At 41.2% G+C, this 21,257-nt stretch overlaps 1 protein-coding gene across 27 annotated transcripts in view; it reads left to right on the top strand.

Annotated features, from left to right (window-relative positions):
* The window catches only part of Kcnma1 (potassium calcium-activated channel subfamily M alpha 1), a 688,486-nt gene that overhangs the window by 531,164 nt on the left and 136,065 nt on the right, over positions 1-21,257 (top strand). For 17 of the 27 annotated variants that reach the window (XM_028758454.1, XM_028758452.1, XM_028758459.1 and 14 more), the window contains 2 exons: positions 1,974-2,083; positions 13,219-13,287. In XM_028758454.1, the coding sequence (XP_028614287.1) occupies positions 1,974-2,083; positions 13,219-13,287 (179 nt within the window). Of the gene's footprint in view, positions 1-1,973; positions 2,084-13,218; positions 13,288-15,688; positions 15,701-21,257 lie in introns of all 27 variants that reach the window. The other 10 variants (XM_028758446.1, XM_028758438.1, XM_028758437.1 and 7 more) reach the window with 1 other exon arrangement.

Below are 21,257 nucleotides of genomic sequence, written 5' to 3'. Positions count from 1 at the left end.
GTCTAATTTACTAGTTTCCAAAGATTGACTGCAAGGAAATCACTGCTTGGAGATAGTTATTGGGAAACCCAGCTAGACCTTATTATTTAGAAAAAATAAAAGCATGCTTTTTAGTGATGTTTTGGGCCTTTGGACCCTTTGAAACTATATTTTTCTTATTGTGATATTCTTAGTAAGATGAGAATTTTTTTCCCCAAAGTAAAAATATGTAGCTGAAATGCAACGCATAGTATATGCACATGTGTACACATGTGCATGCGTGTGTGTAAAAGTCTTCAGGCAATACATAATCTATTTTTAAAAACTAGTATTCTGCCACTCAAAAATAGTTGCTACTCTTCTGCTATAAATATTTCTAGACTTTTTCATATAGCCCTATAAACGTAAAACCTAACATAACTTTTAAAAATAAAATCACAGTGGGGCAGATGACTGCGGTTAAGAGCACTCGCTGCCCTTCCATAAGTCTTGAGTTCAGTTCTCAGTATTCTCACACTGTGTGACTCCCAACTACCTGTAACTCCAGCAGATCGGATGCCTTCTGGCCTCCATTTATACTCATATCCATGTGGCATTCACTCTTTCTCTCACACACAGACATACAGAAAAAAAATAAAATAAACAAAGAAAACAGATACAGATTTCACTGTGATTCCCTCGTTTATTCTTAAAATTTCACGTGTTTATTTATAATATCTCATGAATAGAAAAGGTATGCTTGTGTGCTTATGGTGTGAAAACATGTTTCAAGAGTGGCACAAACTTATGACTCCAGCTTTATTTTACCAGTTTAAATAACTTGTTTCTTTACTGTAGATATTTGAGATGGAAGACCTGCATAAAAGAGAATATGATTCCATGAGTTTTGAAAATGCCTGCAAAAATTGTTCTCCAGAAATTTGTGTCAGTTAACACAAATGTCTCCATCATTGTGGAGGAGTTCCATGTCCCCTTAGTCTTAGAAATCATGCAGGTTCACAACAAAGCAAGGACTTAGAGACCTCTCTTGGTCATTAAGAGTGTTGCTTCACAATCATGGGGACAAGAGTTTGGATCTAAGACTCACATAGCAAGCTGCGTAGTCTGCAAATGCCTATAACTCCAGCGCTGCAGTATACAACACCTTCTTCTGCATAAAAACCCACATACACACATGCCCAAACTCTCACAGAGACACAGACAGATAGACACACACATATACAGTGACACACACACAGACACACACATGTCCATACTCTCACACAGACACAGACAGACAGAAAGACACACACACAGTGACACACACACACACACATATCCATACTTTCACACAGACACGTACAGAATGACACACATACACACATGTTAATATTCTCACAAAGACAGAAAGACACACAGTCACACACACAAACACCCACTTATACACACATACGCACATGCCCATACTTTCACACAGACATGTACAGAATGACACACATACACAGTGACACACATACACATACATACATGTCCATACTCTCATACAGAAACAGGCAGAAACACACACAGACACACACACACTCATATTCTCAGAAAGACACACACAGTCACACATATAAACACACACATACATGTATACACCCATACACACATGTCCATACTCTTATACAGACACAGACAGAAAGACACACACACGTACACACACATACACATATGCACATGTACATTCTCTCACACAGACACAGACAGACAGACAGACAGACAGACAGACAAACATAATTAATTTTTTTAAAAAACAAGGCAGTGCTTTGAAGGAAATCTATCTGAATTCAATTATCTTTGGGGTCACTGGAAGCTTCCAGTGGGTGCTACAGAGATGTCAACTGCTGAGAAGGTTAACACCAGGAAGGTCATTGTGTTATTATTGCATTTGTTTCTTTAAAGCTGTAACTCTGGTCCCTTCAGACAGTGTTTGTCTATACTTTAAATCCTCTTCCTGTGCACTTTTCTCTTAGATTGAGGAAGATACGTGGCAGAAATACTACTTGGAAGGAGTCTCCAATGAAATGTACACAGAATATCTCTCCAGTGCCTTCGTGGGTCTGTCCTTCCCTACTGTTTGTGAGTAAGTGACCATTCGCTGGATGATGTTTACACCTCAGGGATGTTTAACGGGTCTGTAAGATCTGCCTCCCACCTCTGCTCACACTGATCAGGAAACTTGATACTCACTTAGGGGTCCGCGTGGGCTCAGTCCTGCATGTCTGTGGACAGCAAAGCATGTCCTGACAAGGTTCCTGCCTTCAGGTTTGGGCTGGCTCCAATTTATCCCCTAGGTCTGAAAATCTTGAGATGAAAACCGATTTATTCAAACTTACAATGTGTGCAATTTGCCTGCACATCTTATGCAACACTACTATGAGTTAGAAGCCTTTGAAAGGTGGCACAAACTCATGTGGCCCTGGTTTTGCTTTATTTCATCTCTGTCTGTCTGTCTGTCTGTCTGTCTGTCTGTCTATGGTACTAGGTATTGAATCCAGGGCCTCACCCTTAGCCCCCATAGAGAAAAAAGGCCAATCTTGCCAGTTCCAGGATAAATGAATTGTACCTTTTAATAACTCCTTCTAATCAAGTCCATAGATCTTCAAAGTGCTTTTGCTATTTACTGAGGAACTATGTTGCCAAGTGCACAGAAGGAGGCCTTGAAAAGGTCATTTTGAGCACTTCTGTACTCGGTAAGACCCTGAGATGGTTCCCAGGACACCTACAGCAGGTCATACCCTGTAGCCTTGGAAGAACAGGTGTCCTGGTCTCCAGAGTTCCAGGAGTCCACCTTGAGGCATGACAGTGCCTCAGATTTACCACTTAGCATCTCGGGATTGAAGTAAATCCAACAAGGGACACGTCCCCTGCGAAAATAGAAACTCTAAAAGTTGTGGACCTCTAAGCCTGACCCACCAGTACCTGACACCTTAGCAAAAGCCAATAAATGCTGTCACTGATAAAGGCTGGGAAGAAACAGGTGGATCTGACCTGAGAGAGAAGAGCTACAGCTTTATGTGGACTACTTACCAGCCACGCCTACCATCTGAGATTCTAGAACAGGAAGTCTAAAGGTGCTAAATCAAACCTGAGGGCCCTTCATAGTAAAGGAAAGCTAGGGGCTTTGGAACTCATGTTCCGTTCTCTATGCAGAAGGGAGGAATGGAGACTCCTGTCAGAGAACACAGCAGGTGTTCCCTGCCAGTCCCTGAGCCCAAACCCCCAAGCACTCCAAAATGGTTTGGTTGTTTACAGAAATTTCTCACCTTGTCTCCAAGCGATAGTTTAAATGCTAAATGGACTGGAAAAGTGAACAGGTAATTGATTCAGAAGAAGTTCTCTTCTGGAAAGGAAGGCCTATTGTAACTCCCCTGAGCACCCTCCCTGAGAACGATTTCCCTTTCTGCCTCAGGGCAGGGTGAAGTTAACATTCGGGGATGCTGGGAGGCTATTTCAAAGGAAGTCTAGAGAAGTCAGAACGTTGCAATGGAAACAGAAGAAGCTGGCTTTTTAAGATGGCTCTTGAAGCCCTCTACGGTTAATACAGAGGTGGTCTGAGCATCAGGGCTGAGTTGGCAGCACCCAGAGTGGGGTCCTATGATGTTAGGGATGTGAGTTGGGAAGTTTTGAAGCTCTCTTCCTCGGCCATTAATTTTCCTGATTTAACTAGTGTTGAGCCTGACAGGAAAGCTCCCAGGGAATTCTCTGTCATTTCCAGCCTTTTCAACCCTCCTCTTCTTTTGGCCCTGGGAGGCAGGGGAGGGAAAGTCAGGTTTTTTGTTTTTTTGTTTTTTTAACTAGAGTCAAGGACTGTGCCCCCTATACTTTTAGGGTGCACCGGACCCATGGATTTGGCATGGTTTAATTTGTTCAAGGCTAGTTACCAGTATTTCTGGACCACAGTATTTCACAAAAAACAACAAAACCAAACCAAACCTGGATCCTTTCTTTAAAATCAGAGTTGGCCACACAGGGTCCATGTTTCTGACGAACACTAACTCGCTCCCACTTGTTTCAATGAAGGGGCTGTATATGCTTTCTCCTAAACCAGGATGGAGTGACCCGAATAGCCCGGTCAACCCCACCTGTTTCCAGCCTTGGGCATCTCCATTAGCCTTCTATGCCTGCTCAAGAGTGTGCAGTCATGCAACAGCTGTGTATCCCAGTTATAGCCTCTAGGGAGAGCAATTCTCACCATTGGTCTTCAAAAGTTGACTTTTTTTCAGATGAGGGAGAGGAAGAGGAGGGTGGGAAGCTAGCAGCACTAAGACACCTTCCTTGGGAGCACTTGTGTCAGGCACAACACTAGTAAAATATGAATTATTTCCCTTGATTGATACTCGTCTTTAAAACGTTCTAATGAGGGAAATGCTATCTTAGACCTACCTTGTTGTCAGAGAATTTAGTATTTGTTCAGTAAAGTGTTTGGATGAGAAAAAAATAAAAGCAACTTCTGATGTGAGTGAGAATGCGTTCAGCTTGGTGCTATTATTCCTTTAATGCAGCGATTCGGCAGAGGTGGAACTAATCAATAAAGAAAGGACATTTAATGAGATTTAGGAACAACCCAAAACATTGAAGCTCTCTTCAAGCATTTGATTATCTTGAGGCTTAATTATCTGTGTTTTCTACTTTAAATTAAAGAAAAGCCATAACTCAAAGTTACCAGCAGTTTAATGATAACACTCTTCAATTCAGGTTAATTAAAGCGCAGCCGTAATTAGAGTGTAGTGTTGTATATCACCAGGCTGCCGCGTAAGTATTTTCATTACTGTAAGAATTGGCTATTCAATTTCAAGATGACATAAAGGACGCCCAAATATATTGTAGGCCGGTTTGTGGAGACGGAAAAGAATTGGGGAATATTCTGAGTATAATAAAGCACAGATAAAATATACAGATTTTCAGAGTAGTTTACATAATTATGTACCACACTAAAACAATATGCAACCAATGATATCGCAAACCATGGGAAGAAATAAACTTGCTCTTCCCCTAGGCTGGCAGCATGCCACCCAGCAGGTGGTATTGGTGCTCAAGAGAATCCAGAGTTTTCTCAAAAGCTAGGCACAGTCGTCCTATGAAAAGAGAAGGTGCCAGGTACACAGGTGAAACTGAAGGTCGTCTCTGAAGAAAACAGAAAGGGCGGGGCAGTGCTGGAAAGGCAGAAGCTCCCAAAGCTGACTTCTTCAAAATTTCAAGCTAAGGGGTCTCCAGGATGCAGAATGAGATTCCAGCCATAGTGACAGCCCATTGATTCTAACCTATGTGTGACCAAAAGGCAGGGCATCGTTCCCAAGCCAGATGCTGATTTAGACAAAAATGCACAATCTTACCTAACCATCCATCTGCATTGTCTACCGTATACCCCAAACCCCATGGAGTGATGTTTATATTGAAAAGGCTAGGTGTGTCAGAATAATATAAACACCTCATCCTGGACCTAAGAGACCCCTTAGCTTGAAATTTTGAGACTCAGATGACCTCTGGGCAACTTTCCAAAATCACTTGGAAAACAAAGGACGGAACCAGGGTTCTGAGGCTTCTCCAGTCTCATGCACCTAGGAAGAGGTCAGAGTAGGTGACAGATAGAAGGCTAGCTCATTAATGTTTGTCTGGGAAACTTCTAAAATGATATCCACGCTTCATCTCCAGATGTTAAAATCTGGAGTAAGGCTTAAATATGGATTACTTGTTTATTTTTACACGAACAAGTGAGGTGATCATTATCTGTGGATGGGAAGCTGTTCCATCCTTCCTGCATCCCACCCCACCCTCTGTTTAATAGCCTCTGCAACCTGTTTTGAGCCCCATCACTCAGGCAAATCAGAGAAACGCAGGTGGGTTCACATCTTTCAAGCTTATGTTAAGATCTGGGCCTTTGGGAACTTGAGAGGTCCTTTAGCAGCTAGGCTGAAGGTGCTTGCTGCTTCTGCAGAAGGGCAGAGTTCAGTTCTCAATGCTCTCTCCAGCAGCTCAGAACTACCTATAAGTCCAGCTCCAGGGAATCTAATGCTCTCTTCTTCCTTGGCAGGTACCTCCACCCATATCTCTATAGACTAGCGTATACATAAGTTGTTTTTTTTTTTTTTTAAAAAAAGATCAGAGCTTTTGCATCAACTTCCTCCTCAGCATCAGCTTTGGGATCTAATATATCAGCAACCACCTGCTTCTTCCTCCTCTTCTCCTTCCCCTCCTTCTCCAGCAAGGGCATGTAAAACTGCAGATGGCCAGTCTCAAGCCTCCAGCAAGGTTAGAGTTTTGAAGCTCCATTCGACCTTTAAACGGTCTTATTCCTAAGCAGCTCACACAGTATGACACTGTCTAATGTATTTAATGAAGTGACAAAGGACTAAAGTCGGGTCCTCATGTCAGTCACTTGCTGAGTTAAGATTCTCTGTACTTTTCCTGTGGTAGGACCAGACGTCTGGCCTTAGACATTGTGCATGGTTGTGAGTTTCCTCAGGTTTCCCATCTCTCAGCAGGTATTGCTTATCTTCCCTACTTCTTGTCTCTGCTTTTACCCACCCCATTCTCATCAAATATAAACATGAAGGGAGTGAAGAAGGAAGGAAGGAAGGAAGGAAGGAAGGAAGGAAGGAAGGAAGGAAGAAGAGAGGGAGGAAGGGAATAGACACATTGGCAGTTCCTGTTTCTTTCACTTTTATTGTTTAGTAAAATTCTCCAGTTATCATTAGTCACAAATCAATAGGGCAGAAATGTAATGAATTGGAATATTTTCACCACTGCATCAACTTTGTTGATTTAGATTTGATTAACTATTCAACATGGAATCTTGATGACAATTCTTTTCAACACCAAGTAAAGAATTTGTTTCCCCTTTAGTGCTGTCTTCAGAGTTTGAACTTGGGCTGAGGGAGCTCATGCCTAGACTTAGGGATCTACAACACTCTTCTGTGCTTGGTGAACACATACAACTTCAGTGTGGGTGTTAGGGCTCTTGAGGCTTTCTATAGACCAAGGAAAGAGTCCCAGAGGAGATGCCTTCTTATAGTGCTGATCCTGTAAGAAGCTTGGGTTCAGATGATAGGAAATGGGAAAGTTTCCAGGGAATAAAGAAGCTGGGCCTCACAGTACCATAGGCAGTTTTCTCAACACACATGTTCTATTGAGGTTTTCTGATAATAACCCTGTAGATGGGGAAAAGAAGCATATAGGCTACAGTTACACATGTCATGTTTTGGGAGGCAATAGTGATCGTAGTTTCATTGTGAGAGCTAGCAAAAGTGAGGATGCCCAGGTAGGTTGGGGTGGGAGAAGGTGGGCAGGACGATCTGAAAGAAAGCGGGTTCAGCAATCAGGTTGGCAAGAACACAGAGTTCCAGGTCTGGAGTCTCACAGCGAGCCTATTAGTCAGTCATTCATCACTTACAAAATATAAAAGCTTAATTGTGTGAGGTTTTACAGCTCAGAGGGGATTAGGACAAGAAGTGTGTTTAAAATATGATGTGTCTCTCTGTCTCTCTGCAGCTGATGGAGCAGTTAAGACTCAGCTTTGATGCTGAGCAGTTAGTGCTTGAGTAACTTGGGGAAATGCAGTAGGCTGTGCTGAAGGGCAGTTCTGCCCCCAAGCCTGGCTGCAAAGTGTGGATGCTACTGTACTGACTTCAGTCAGTGAAGACTCTGGGCAGGGGAGTATCCATTTTCTCATTTATCCACCTGCTTTCCATATGCCTGGAATTCAGAAAATTGGACTCTCCGTGTCATGCTGTATGGACAGATCTTTCAAAAGAAGCCACATGAAGACAGTCAAAATCAGTACAGCATAGGCAAAGAAGGGCCTCTTGAGTTCTATAATTCCATTGTTTTAAAAAAATCTTATCTCAGTGTGAAACAGAAAGAGACCAGACAGGCCTACTTCTTCCATGGTAAACTCATGTAGCCTAACTTCAAAAAAGCTTTGTCCTGACAGAACTTATGTGAAAACTTAAATCTTATCTTAATTTTTTTTCTTGTCATAGGCTATCTAATCACCTATGTTGGGAATTTTGTAAATAAGGTTGAGCATATATGAACACAGATGTGAGTGTAACATGGGTAACTACTTCTGTGACAGGAACTGAGAAAGTGGCAGCTAGTTCTTTCTGAACTATTAGATAAATCACTGGCAATAAACCCCACTGCAACCCTCATGCAAGGTTGTAGAGGCTACTAAAGGTTTGGAATGCTGGACAGAGCCATCAAGAATCTAGATGGAACTGATCTTACCTGGTGGTAGTTGAGTGCATGGAGCAAGCACACACCCTGTGGTGTGTGTTTCAGGGGAAAAAGGACAGCACAACTTTCCACAAAGGGCATTTGTTAGCACATTAGGAAAGCTATAACTACCCACAGCAAAGACTTTTGAAGTTTAAATGTCTTAGGTCTGCTAAGGGAGAAAGGTGCTGTGCTTGGTGTGTGTATGTGTGAGAACGCACGTGTGTGTGTGTGTGTGTGTGTGTGTGTGTGTATGTGTATGCAACTGTGTGTGTGTGCATGTGCATGTGTGTGTGCATGTGTGTGTGTGTGTGTATGTGTGTGTGTATGCTGGACAATTATAGATGTACCTGTACTTGAGAGTAGGTGTGTTCTGAAAACTGCCCCAGCTATCCTTATCAAAACCACAAAGAAATAGAGTGTAATATCATCTCCACTAACAGTCCAAATCACTCCTATTTTCTTGGTGCTCAGTATTACAAATCTTGCTGTTTAAAAAAATGTATTTTAAGTAGATGATCTTCCCTGCAGAAGTTATCCTTTCCAATGAAAGTTAAATGTGGTTGTTTCCTATTCTAGCCCCTTGTTTTTCAGAACAGTGTCTACACCACTTCTGTTGTGATTATGAGAGTTACCTTGAAGTTCCGGGGTCTCTGGGTAGCTGGAGGGGAGCTGGTGCTCTTATGGGGAGCAAGGAGTAGAAGGCTTGGTGGGTTTAGACAGCTTAGAAGCTGTTCTTTCTTTTTTTCTGCCACTTTCTTGGTGGCAGTCGTTTGCTCTAAGCCCCATCTTTGTATCCAGTTTGTAAGCATACTGAAACGTGCAAACTCCATGACAGGTTTCTATGCTTAATTCACACCAGCAAGTAATCTTTCCAGTCAAGAGACTGATTTAATGGCAGGGACAATTTATTTCTCTCTGGGTAGTTAGAGACAGCTGGACTCTAATTCTTAAGAGCCTTTGTTCAGGAACATCTGGGTTGAAAATACTATAGTTAACAGATGATGCTGGTAATAAAAGAAAGGGGACTTTGTATAATGGCATTGTCAAATTTGGTAGACCTCTACTTAATAATTATCAGGAAAGCAATCTAACTTGTTATTACAACAGTTTTATTGCAGATTTCTGGTTTAAGACCTTTTTTGTGACAAGTGGCATTTTTCCCCTCTTAGAGGAAAACATGAGGGGGATCATTTTTATTCCCCTGTAGTTTTTGCAACCAGTGACAACTTCCCACACTGGACATATTGGGAGATTTCTTTTTGGAAACTAAGAGCTAACCTCTCACTACCTTACGGCTGGCTTTATTGTATTTATTACACTGGCTTTCTGGCTTTTCCCTCACTCTTTCCTCAGCCCTGATCGCATTCCCCAGTTCTACACGAGTTCTATATACACAGAAACGCCCCAAGCTGAGTAAGTGACAGGAATGGACACATATTTGAGCAATATTTAAAATATAGATACATATAGATGCAGACATCAATAAAGGTGGAGAGGGAAGGAAGTCCGAATAGTAAGAAGGGGTGGGCACCATGGGACACTGGAGAAAGTGTATCCCTTGAAGAGTCCCATTTAGCTCCAGGAAGGATGGCTCCAGTGTGATCATATTTGGTTTTCCAAGGAAAGCTGAAAACTTAGTTTTATTTTTATATGAAATCACATGTTGATGTCTATTTCCAGTATTTGAAAGAATACTATGTTGGTCAAATAATGTGGGTCAATTACATATTGGACTTTACTCGGCTTCCTCTGCTCATCTGAGGAGAATCATCATCACACATCACATGGAGACTGAGCCTCCACTTACATTTTTAAATGCAAAAGCCATTTGACCTTGAGTCTGTGGATTTTTTCCTCCTTAGACTTCAGTTTATCTTCTATTTAAGAAGGCTTTGAGGGACTGGAAAAATGGCTGGTCTTCTGGAGGACCTCGGTTTGATTCCTACCACCCACATACCAGCTCCTAACTGTCTATAACTCAGGGTATAAGATGGCTCGGATTGAGTTGACACATGAATGAATAAAATCTACTTTTGATCTTAGCTAAAATGCTGTGAGGCAATTGAATGCACACTTAGTAGCAAGCATTTTCCTTCCCACCAGCAGGGTTAATTCCATACAAACAATTAAGATCTTTGATCCCATGAACTACCAGGGTCCTAGATAAAAATGACAGTTGTCCACAGGGGACAAGCAAATTAATTTTGCATGGTCCCTGCTGAGATCAGATTTCTTATTGAATTATTTGTATATACTGTTTAGATTCATCCAGTAATTTCCTTCAATAAACAATGAATAAGGCATATGATTTTTTAAAACAGTTTAAACTCCAGGAAGAACAGCTATACAAGGAGTTAATGGAGTGCTATGGAGCATACACTAAGAAGACCACTTCCCTGCTATCCTTGGTGATACTTGGGTTGGTGTTTCAAAATTGATCTGTACAACCACCTCAAAGTGCAGGTCATTAGACTACTGGCAGGAATCAGAAAGCCTTCAAATCACAGGGAGAGCCCAGATACAGTGTATGGAAGTATTCCTCTGAAGCCTGACTGTCAAACGCAGTATTAAGGAGCTAGGACCTTCCACGTAAGAAAAAACAGTTGATCTTATTTTCTAAAGAGAATATGAGGCACTCACCCTTCACCAGCACCTTTCTTGCAAGTCACAGATCTCTACGGCTAGCTTATATTATTAAGTTATTTCTTCATTTAAAACTCACTACAGGGGATAAGGAGGTGGTTTAGTTGGTAAAGCACACACTGTGCAAGCATGAAGACCCAAGCTCAATCCCCAGCATCCGTGTGAAAGCCAGGTTTGGTCTATATGCATTTGCAATCCTAATGCGGGGTGGCTGAGACAGGAAGATTCCTGAGATCTCACCAACCAGACAGTTGAGCAGAATTGGTGATCTCCTCCTCCAGCTGAGAGACCTTGTCTCAAAAATGAATGTATGAGGAGCAGTCCTCAAGTAGACCTCTGGACTCCACAATGTGCACATGTACTCCTCACACACATGTCTCCACACACAAGTCAAATCAACTCCATGTCTCTCACTTAAAATAAGCAGCATATGCCTTGTAGGGGCAGACAAGAGTCCTCATGACCTTTTACCCACCTTGCTTTCTCACTCACTCATGATTTGTCTTGCTTGGCTCTTCTGATGCCAGTTTTATAGGCTTTATGTTTGGTTCTCAAATATTTAGACCTTTCCCTGCCTCAGGACTTTTGCTCTTGCCATTTCTACCCCATGCCTGCCCCAGAGATCCCTTTCCCCAAACCTTCTCCTTCTCATCTCCTTATCTCCCATACTTTCTGCATCTTCGGGGTGGTCCTCTTGAACCCCCACAAACTGGCACACCCATTTCTCAGTTAGTCTTTATTCTCACAAGTTAAAACAATTTCTACATTCATCATGACCTAGAAATATATTATTGATTCACATGTATATTGGCTTATAACTGTTCTTTCCCAATGAAAAACACACTTTACTGGAGAGAAAGATGTATTTCCCTCCAAGGGTTAGCCAAAGGCCTAATACTTAACCACTGCATGGCTGCGTGGGTGTTCTGGGCCTTAGCTTTAGCAGCAGTCAAATGGAGCTATAGATGAAGGGTAGTATTCCCCACTTAGGAAAGTGTGGAAAAGTCAGTAGAGTCATGAAGGAAGGCCTTACCCTTTGACCAAATAGCTCTTTCCCAGTGCTGAGACTAAATAACCAGGGATCACTTGTCATTATCACTTGAGTAATGTTTCATTATTTAAAATCTCCTAAAATATACCACAATGTTTATTGTAGAAATATGTGATGCATAATATATGTGCTTCATTTTTTTGTTCATATGAGCCCCTATCTCTTTAAATAGTCAGTGTACAACTTAATCTAAATCATACTATATGAATTCAGGTTTATATCTTGTTCTTTGTGGCCTTAACATCTTAAAACATTTTTCAAAATTCATTTTTTAAAACTTTTCTACTCCACATGAATAACGCTATCTTGAATCTCTTTCTGCACAAGCATGCTACGGCACTTCTTTTCATTTTCTTGGAGTAGTAGGAGTCATCTCCTTATAGAGTTCCTCTCTGTTAGCGACTCCATTCAGTGTGCACCGTGGAGAAACTCCAAACATCTTGAAGATGTTTCTGTGGCCAAGGAGAGGATGTTGAGATACACATGACTATGAGAAGCAGCCACAGCTAGTGTAAACTTAGCGAGGAGCTAAATGATTCGCTCATAGGAAAGGAGCTAGTGAGGTTTTGGAAATAAATCTGTGAAGGGAGCAGTCTTCAGAATACTGGTTGGAGCTGGAGAATAGACCAGATATGACCTGGGAAGGTGGTTGGCAAGAAAAGAGAAGAGGAAATATTGGGGTGCTGAGGGGGTACAAGAGTGAAGCCAGAGAGGCAGGAACCAGCCTGCAGGAAGCAGTCTGGTCTGCAGCCCAGAACTGTGGACAGATGAGGTGAGACAGCTTGGATGGAGCCAGGAGTGACAAAGCTGTAGTCATGTGCTGGGCACTTAGATGGAGGCTAAGGATTATTACCATCATTCCACGCACACAGGGGTCTGCTCTGAACAACAATATAGGCCATTTGTACAAAAGACCGAAATGGAATCCAAATAACAGGTTGCACTGCTCCAAGTCTCTCTCTCCCCCTGTAGTTAACATTTTACTACCCAACCGAGTAACTAATGAATCTGGCGGGTGTAAATCCCCAGGCACAAATCTCTGCTTGGGGTCTGTGTCTAGACATCCAGACCAGAGCCCAATTTGCACTTTGAACATCCAGTACCTTATCACTTGTGGGGAATCAGGTTTAATGGGGGAATACAGGGAGGTGTCATTTTACTGGCCCTGCCTTTGGCACCTGGTGGTAGACTGAAGATCCCCTGGATAATGACCATGTTAGGGGACTGGAAGTTCATAGGTAGGTTTGTTATGTGGCTCTGTTATCCAGAAGCACTGACTGGGAGGCCTTTCCTTCTCATTGCAGGCTGTGTTTTGTGAAGCTTAAGCTCCTGATGATAGCCATTGAGTACAAGTCTGCCAACAGAGAGAGCCGGTAAGTTGATATTCATGTTGGAAGTGAGCATCCTGGGAAGGTTGGTCCACCATCCTCTTTCTCGTATATGATTTATTTGCTTGGAATCCAACGCAGCACCTCCCTGACCCTGCAATACGTTTCAAGAAATGGAAGCATCTATCTCAGACCAGCCTGTCATCCCATGTCCCACTGGACATCCAGAGACAATTACCCTGGAGGAGAGGAGAGAGCCATTCTCAGTAGCTCCACCCGCTATGCTATGCCTTGTATACAAGAAAGCAGGAGCAGACTTCCTCTTGAAGCTCCTTTTACTGCTGTAAGCAAAAAGCAGGTGGCCTCTGGCCTTCTTTACAGCAGCCTGCAGTAGAGCTGTGATGGGAGATGCCAGCTCCCTCAATAGCCAAATTGCAAGCATCCTATTGTGTACCATATGTGTTTCTCCCACTGCAGCCGATATCCAGGTGGCAGAATATCAGCTTCATGTAAATTAGCCAGAAGAGAAGTGCTCTGAGGCAGGAGCTCTCGTTATTTATTTATTTTTCCGTTAATGATGTGCAAATCAGACCGATGAGGGACGGGGTCTGGTTGAAACAGATAACACCCCAGTCGATACATGAACTTACTGCTGGTTGTTGGCAGCATTGTATGAACAAGGAATCCAGTCGAGGGGGTCCTACATGCAGTATTGATAACATAGGTGATCTTTGATCTTTGACTTTTAGTCATAGTTTTGGAAGAAAGAGAGCTAGTTGAAAGATAAATAGTTTTTGTTCTCTGAAATGATGTATCCAGGTGCCGTCTGTGCTCTAGAGAGGCCTTTGCTCCTGCATGTTCACAAGGGCAGAGGGCAGTCCACCCCAACACACACCTTCATATCTGAACACAATGCAGGGCAACACTTGCTAGGTTCTGGTAGCATCGTTTAAGGAATTTTCACGATCTTGATGAATGACCACACACACACAAACACATACACACAAGCCTATTCTAAGTGTGTATCTGTGACCAAAACAAAACACTAGATCACAAGCAAGCAGATACTATGTTGTCTCTCTTCCCTTAACTATAAGATCAGATTGATACTATGTTGTCTCTTCCCTTAACTATAAGATCAGATTGTCCATAGTCAATCTGATCAAATGCTGCATTTCCTTTGAAAAATCCAAATCAACCAGACAATGGAAGATAAAATGGTAGATTTGGTGGCCATGTGTAGAACATGGTGGTAACAATTTAAAAAATACATGTATGGAAGAATATGTTTTTCTTTTCCATGTTTGCAAAGGAAATAATATTACAGCATTTTTTGGATTCAAGAGAGGTCCAGCCGCTTGTCTTTCAACAGTTAAAGTAGAATTTTCTGTGGTTACTCTTTGTTCCTCTTTATACCCAGCTTCAATTGGACCCACATATGTGGAGGAGAAACTATGGGTCCTTGGTTTTTTGGTTTTTTTGTTTATTTGAGGGGGTGAGCATCACAAATGGTAATCTTTGTGGTGCCAAGTCAGTACACTATTGTGGATCTGAGCATTTTCTCTATATCACTTTTGTTCATTCCTTTCAAAGTATAAGTCAATAAAAAGAAAGAAACATGTCACCATGTAGGTAGTGCTGATGTCAACAAGTATTTTCTGAGCCTTCTGGAATAATCTATGGCGAGAGTGGACTGCACCAAGTCATGAGCATCAGCCAGTCAGCTCATACATACCTCCCTCTGGTTCTGGTCACAGGAAAAGAGAGGGTGCCGCTAGGATCCAGGCACTGTTCTAAGAAAAACAGATTCCTGGTTCCGTGACAACATGATCTGTCCTCTGATAGGCCCTCTCATTGGGTGGTAAACCTGAGCTGTTTCCAACAAAGCCATGTATAGCAAAATAGATTGTGGGTTTTGTTTTTCTCCCAGTGCCTCAGAAAAGACAAAACAAAACAAAAAAAGAACTTGTTTGGCTTTGTATTGGCTTTCTGTGTGTAGTTGCCAGCATTAATCCTCAATGTGGCTTGGTCTCAGTGTGGAAGCACAGGAGTGCTTGTGGAAAAAGGTGTGCTGGAGGAAATGTGGATCATACCCCCACAAAAACCCAGGACTTACTCAGCAAAACATTTTAAGTCCCAAACCACACTTTTCCTTTATCCTTGTAAGAGACATAATCCTGTTCCTCTCCAATTTTGTAATGGACCACGTATGACAATGTGGAGAGGCCCATCTCTTCCCCATCCTCCTACCTCTGACCTGTGTAAAGGACGTTCTCTGTTGTTGGTTCCACCCATGATACTGTTTTCATGCTTTGCTGATAAACCTTGTTTTCACACACATCTTCAAATGCTTTGAAACAAAGGTTTTATTCCTTCCTTCCTCCTGGTGTCAGTCGATTTATTATCAAATTGTTTGATTTGAAATTCTTTTCTTGTCGTTTTGCAGAAGCCGAAAGCGGTATGCATTCTTCGTTAACTTTCCTTCCAACCTCCACCCTCTGTCTTCACTCCTAACCACAGGACTAACCATTTGCCAAGAACTCAAGAAGAGAGAGATTATATATGTGTATATATATAATCTCCTTCCCTTGTCTAGTATATATATAGTATATCTATACATATACATACATATATATACATATATATACATATATATATATATATATATATATATATATATATATATATATCACCTGTCTCCAACTAGAATACATCAAAGTAGCCTGCTGTTGTCGTTGTTTGATTTGTTGATTATTATTTTTGGTTGATGCACTAACTTCTTTGCAGGAAAATAAAAATAAACAAACAAACAAACAAACAAGTAAATAAATGAAAAGGCAGAGTCCTATCTTCAATCATAGTACCAACGATGGGAACAAATCATATTAAAGTTAAAAAGGAGGACACTTCTCTCCAGCCCTCTGTGTCTGTTATCTGTATTGTCCTGATGTTGTCCTGGTGTCCATCAGATATAGACGGCATTTTGTCTTCATCGCACATCTACATTCCCAGTAACCTCTCTGTCTCTCTGTCGAGTTTTCACTTTGTAGATCAGAGTTTCTGTCCTTTATCCACAAAAGAGACCAAGCCCTTGCACCTCTCTCTTCTCATACTCGTTTGGGTTAATTTCATTTTGACTATCTAACCTCTTGAGCAGTGCCAATAATGAGCTGCCCCGCTATTATGTTTATGTTCTACAATAAGCATGTTTGTCAGGACAAACTCATGGCTTTCTTTTTCTCCTTGTGCGTTTGGGCATATTTCTTAATAGGCAGTAGCTAAGCTTCCACCATCTGACTTCATTCTGTTTTGCCGCTGTTTTGTGTTGCATGGAGCATGACTAAATTATCATCGATGGCATTTTTTAAAGTGTTTGGGTTCAGGGGCGATTGGTGTTGTTACATTTCTTTTCAGCATAGTTTTTCAATAATGCAATCTCTAAGACAGTGCTGTTGAAAGTGCAATGCCAACCTGTTCACGTTCTTCTCTGTGGTTGTAGTCACTGTCATGTGTTTATGTTTACACTTGTGTCTGTGTGTGTGTGTGTGTGTATGTGTGTGTGTGTGCTTGTGTGTTTGTATCATCTGGCAGTCTTTCCAATGTCATATCTTCTGTGATTTTATTTTAGTAGATGTGAATAGAGGTGGCTTCCTGTCAGTTTGGTATTATTGACATGATCCAACTGCGAGAAGTTATTGCAACACTATGCATCTTCAAAGGTCCACAGTGGTTGCACCTCTGCTGTTGGCTTTTGGCCTTGGGTCCTTTTACTTTGTGGTGAAGGCATGTTGTGATGTAGGCATGACTTGTCTTAAAGAAAGTATGGCTTGCTCCCAGAACCACATATCCAGTGTTATCCTTCCTAGATCAGCTCTCTCTATTCTTTCTCATGTAGCTAGTCTTTTCTGTAATATAAAACATACACTGAAATTTAAGATGATTGATGTAGACTCTGGCTAAACCAGATCTTGCCATTATTGTTGTGGATCACAGTGATGGCCATTTGAGTTTGGCCAACTGGGAGCAATCTTGATTATGGTGTCTCTGTATGTAAATGGACTAGGCCTATGCATATTGAAGCATGGAATACACAAACTGTGTCTTCTACACATATTCTAATGGAAACGCATGTCTAGTTGTGTGGGACTCCAACAGCACTTATTGTAAAGCCCAGAAGAAATGGAAAATTCCAGAGAGGTGATAAGGTTTGAGATTTGTTTTTTTCCCCCCTAAGATATGTTATAATACAGCATAAGCTGCATTGCAGCTGAACTTCCAGAGAGGGGACACAAATTGGTCCAAATGAAGTTCCTGCCGACTATAATTGTATGTGCCCATGAGTGATCAGAGAGATCTCTTCCCAGTGGTGTGATTCATCTGGACATAGCATGAACTATACTCCTCAGTGGCTTGGACTTGCTTACTCTGTTTAATGAAGTCCTATTAGCTTGCTAGAAACAACTAGGATTACAGTGTTTTCAAGTATAAACTATACCCTCACAGAAGTTGTAATATTTTCTTAATTGCTTGGGGAATGGTACACGATGCCTTGAGAGGGTGGGAGGTTGAGGCATAGACATACCTGCACATATACACACACACACACACACTCACACACACACACACATCTATTATATTTATCCATGGTGGATCAAAGTCTCCTTTAAGGTATCTGTTTTAGTTGAATTACTGATCATTGGCCATCTCCTCAAATAGTAAATAAAGTTTAGGAAGATTCAAAGAAGGGTACAGAAATACTCTACAGCTGTTGCACCTTAAATATCAGAGAGAGGAAAATAAGATTTCTCCCTACCCTAGTCCTGATTTTCCAAACTGCCCCAAATTCAAGCATGAGATGGCCAATGAAATAGATTGCAAAGTAGTATCTCCCTTAGGGCCCTGTTACAGATATTTGCTGTTGAGTAGAACCCATTCCATGTGGATGTATCCTGCAATCAGAAACATAGGTTTCAGTTCTAAGTGAGTTGTGCTTTCAATACTGAAACCAATTGCTCCAGCTGCCTAAGTGATTCACTGTTTACATATTTGCATATTTGCATATTTATACTTCATACCTGTGGGAACTCGTTATCTTGGTGACCAATCCACAAGAACTTGTGGTCACTCCTTTGATCAGCCTGACTGATGAGAAGTGCAGTTTGGGTTTTTGAAAGAACAAAGTTGCTGCTTTCATTTACTTGAGAGAAAAAGAGAACCTTTGAGAACAACAGCCAACATCTGTGATACATGTTTTGCATTTGTTCTATAGCTCTGTAACGTACCTATAGTATGTTGGACTCTAAACTTTACTATGAGAAATTCAAAAGTAAATAGAGGGTCCTGTTTCTCAGACTTCCAATCAACAGTGGTTCCTTATACCCTATAGAAAGTGTATGTTTTTCTCTTAAGGAGGGTATTTAGACAAAAACTCAGCCTTGGCTGTAGAACTAGAAAAAGCAACAAGCAAAAACTCTTGGAGAAGGGACCATACAATCCCTGTGTGGCCAGCTGTCACTAGGCATTTTCAATTAAAATCAGCAAGGTCATGGTAAAAAAGAGAATAATTTATATCTTCCTCAAAATGAGGAAATGTCTTCTCCTGCCAAGATGTCCTTGTTGGAATTTTGCTAATGGCTATATGGGAAAGGAAGCCCCTTGATAGGAGCTTGCTCTTAGAGATTGCCTTGATTTTCTATGAGACACATCTCGAGTTTTATCTCTGATAAGCTCATGACTTAGACCAAATTAGAGCCAGAGAACTGATTGAAAGTGATGTTTGGGGAGGAAGACTTTTGGCAGACCCTAAGAACAAAACAAATTTGACATTGAATAGTCTTTTTCAAAGATTAGAGGTATTTGGAAAGATTTTAGCATATTCCCAGTAGGAGGTCAATTGCAAACTTTAAGTCCTTTCATTGGGAGAAGAAAAAGTTATTATTGCCTAGAATTATCTATTTATATTTGTAAGAAGGAGGCGGGGCTAGCATTTTATTTAAATGTTTTAGATTTTGAATGTAGATAACAGTTATGACATCTGAAATGCTAGAACCAGGCATGTATTTCTCAAAAGAGTCTCTGAACCCACACAGAAATGTCCTGTGTTGTGGATCCCAGGAATCAGAGGCCTACTCCTCACCACCCTTAGAACTGAATCTAGCCTATCTGGCATGAAGTTTCTTGTGATCATGGGCTTCTTTCGTTTAACTCAGGCGCTGGCCTCATTCTTTTGAATCTTTCCACTCCCCAAGCCTGTCTCAACCTAATCTATACACCTGCCTCATACTTCATATGGATGTAACTTTAATTTTCTCAGCCTATCCACAGGGAACATGAGGGAATTCTGGGATCACAAGAGCTCTGGAGACAATGAGTCATCTATCTATTACAAATCACTATAAAACTCAAGGAATAGGAGTGATTCTATGTGCAACACAAAGTGAATCTACAGTAGCCCATTTCCTGGTGTTGCATAGAGGCCACATGTTCACAAGAGTTCAACTAGTATCTAAGACAAAATGGCGAGAAGGCTGGTAAAGCTGTGACAGCTTGTTTACTCTCACGTTTTTAACCACTGGCTGATATTTATAGAAACCAAAGATTAAAGGTATAATGTATTCTTAACACATAGAACATATGCCTTTATTCTCTTAAAATCTTTGTCAATCAGGGGTTATATACTGTATTTTCTGGATTAGGAGAGTGAGGCTTAGCTGACTCCAAATGACCAGAGCCAGGACACAGTGGTTTCTGGATGATGTACACACTTAAGTACTTCATTAACATTGCTACAGAACCTGAGACTTGAATGCCAGGGTGACCTCCAGCACCAAGCAAGTCCTCTCCAGTGTATGGACTCAATTAAAAGGCACTTGAAGACCATAGAAAATTCATTCCCTTGACATGCATTCTCTAGAATGCCAATCCCTGGATGTTACTATAGACCAATTCTTGCTCAGTGCACATAAACAACAGAGGAAATTAAAAAAGCCTCTCTTGATGGGGACCCTGAGATCACTGCATCTCAATGGCACTGTGGGCTGCCTCGAAGGGGTACAGATACTGGAACACAAAGCGTGAGGGAAGGAAACAGAGGTCTTCGGCCATACATGTCACCAATACAATGTGTGTCACACTTTATCTTTCAGATTCTGTTGTTCAAATCATTTAAGACTCCACCTACCTACCCACCCAAAACCTGGGAACCCTTACGTTAATTCGTATAAAAATGGAGACTTCCTCAACTTTTAAGAATATACTTTCAAGGTTCCGGAAGTATATTGGATTTTTTAAAAAATAGATGAACTCATGCATTATTCTTTCATGTATAGTTTTTTTTTAAACCCTATAACTTCATCTCACATGGTATTTTTTTTTAAGAGAAACACAATGTTCCAGTTCATTGAGCCAGGAGACCTCTGATGAAATACAATATAGTTGGGCACTTTTGAAAGAATAAAATGAAAACAATAACCATAAATGAAAAGTATTGGGCCATTTAACATTGCCCTACTTAGTTATGTGACCAAACATTGTTGTTAGTGTTACCACCCCTCTTGTCGGGAAAAGTCCCCAACTGGGTGCTAGAATATGGACCCCTCTTCTGGTTACAGGTGCAGTCACACAGGAATTGCCTTTGAGGAACGTGGGATGAAAATGTACATCTAAAATGCCTTATTTAGTTGATTTGGAAAGGAAATCAATATAAACCGTATAGTCTCCATACATTTTGAGGAACACAAATACTAAGTTGTATATGTATTTATCAGTAAAAAAAAATCTATATAATCTCTAACCCCTTCTCAAGATTGTGCTAAATCAGAGTGCTTGTGATATTAAGAGTTGGGGGTTGGCAGAGGCATAATTCATTATAAAGTCTTTTTATAAAACCTCTGCCTTTTGCAGTGTGTCATTAGTATAGACTGCTGGGCCATTAGAGTGGGCTTATGTTTTCTGATTCAGAAGGAATCTCATTGCTGCTGGGGATTCTAGGGTAGAGCAGTGAACTCTTCACACTC

Source organism: Grammomys surdaster, unplaced genomic scaffold, assembly GCF_004785775.1.
Source record: "Grammomys surdaster isolate TR1022 unplaced genomic scaffold, NIH_TR_1.0 126198, whole genome shotgun sequence".
NCBI lineage: Eukaryota > Metazoa > Chordata > Mammalia > Rodentia > Muridae > Grammomys > Grammomys surdaster.
The sequence above is the reverse complement of the archived record's forward strand: the minus strand, read 5'-3'. Positions and strand labels throughout refer to the sequence as shown.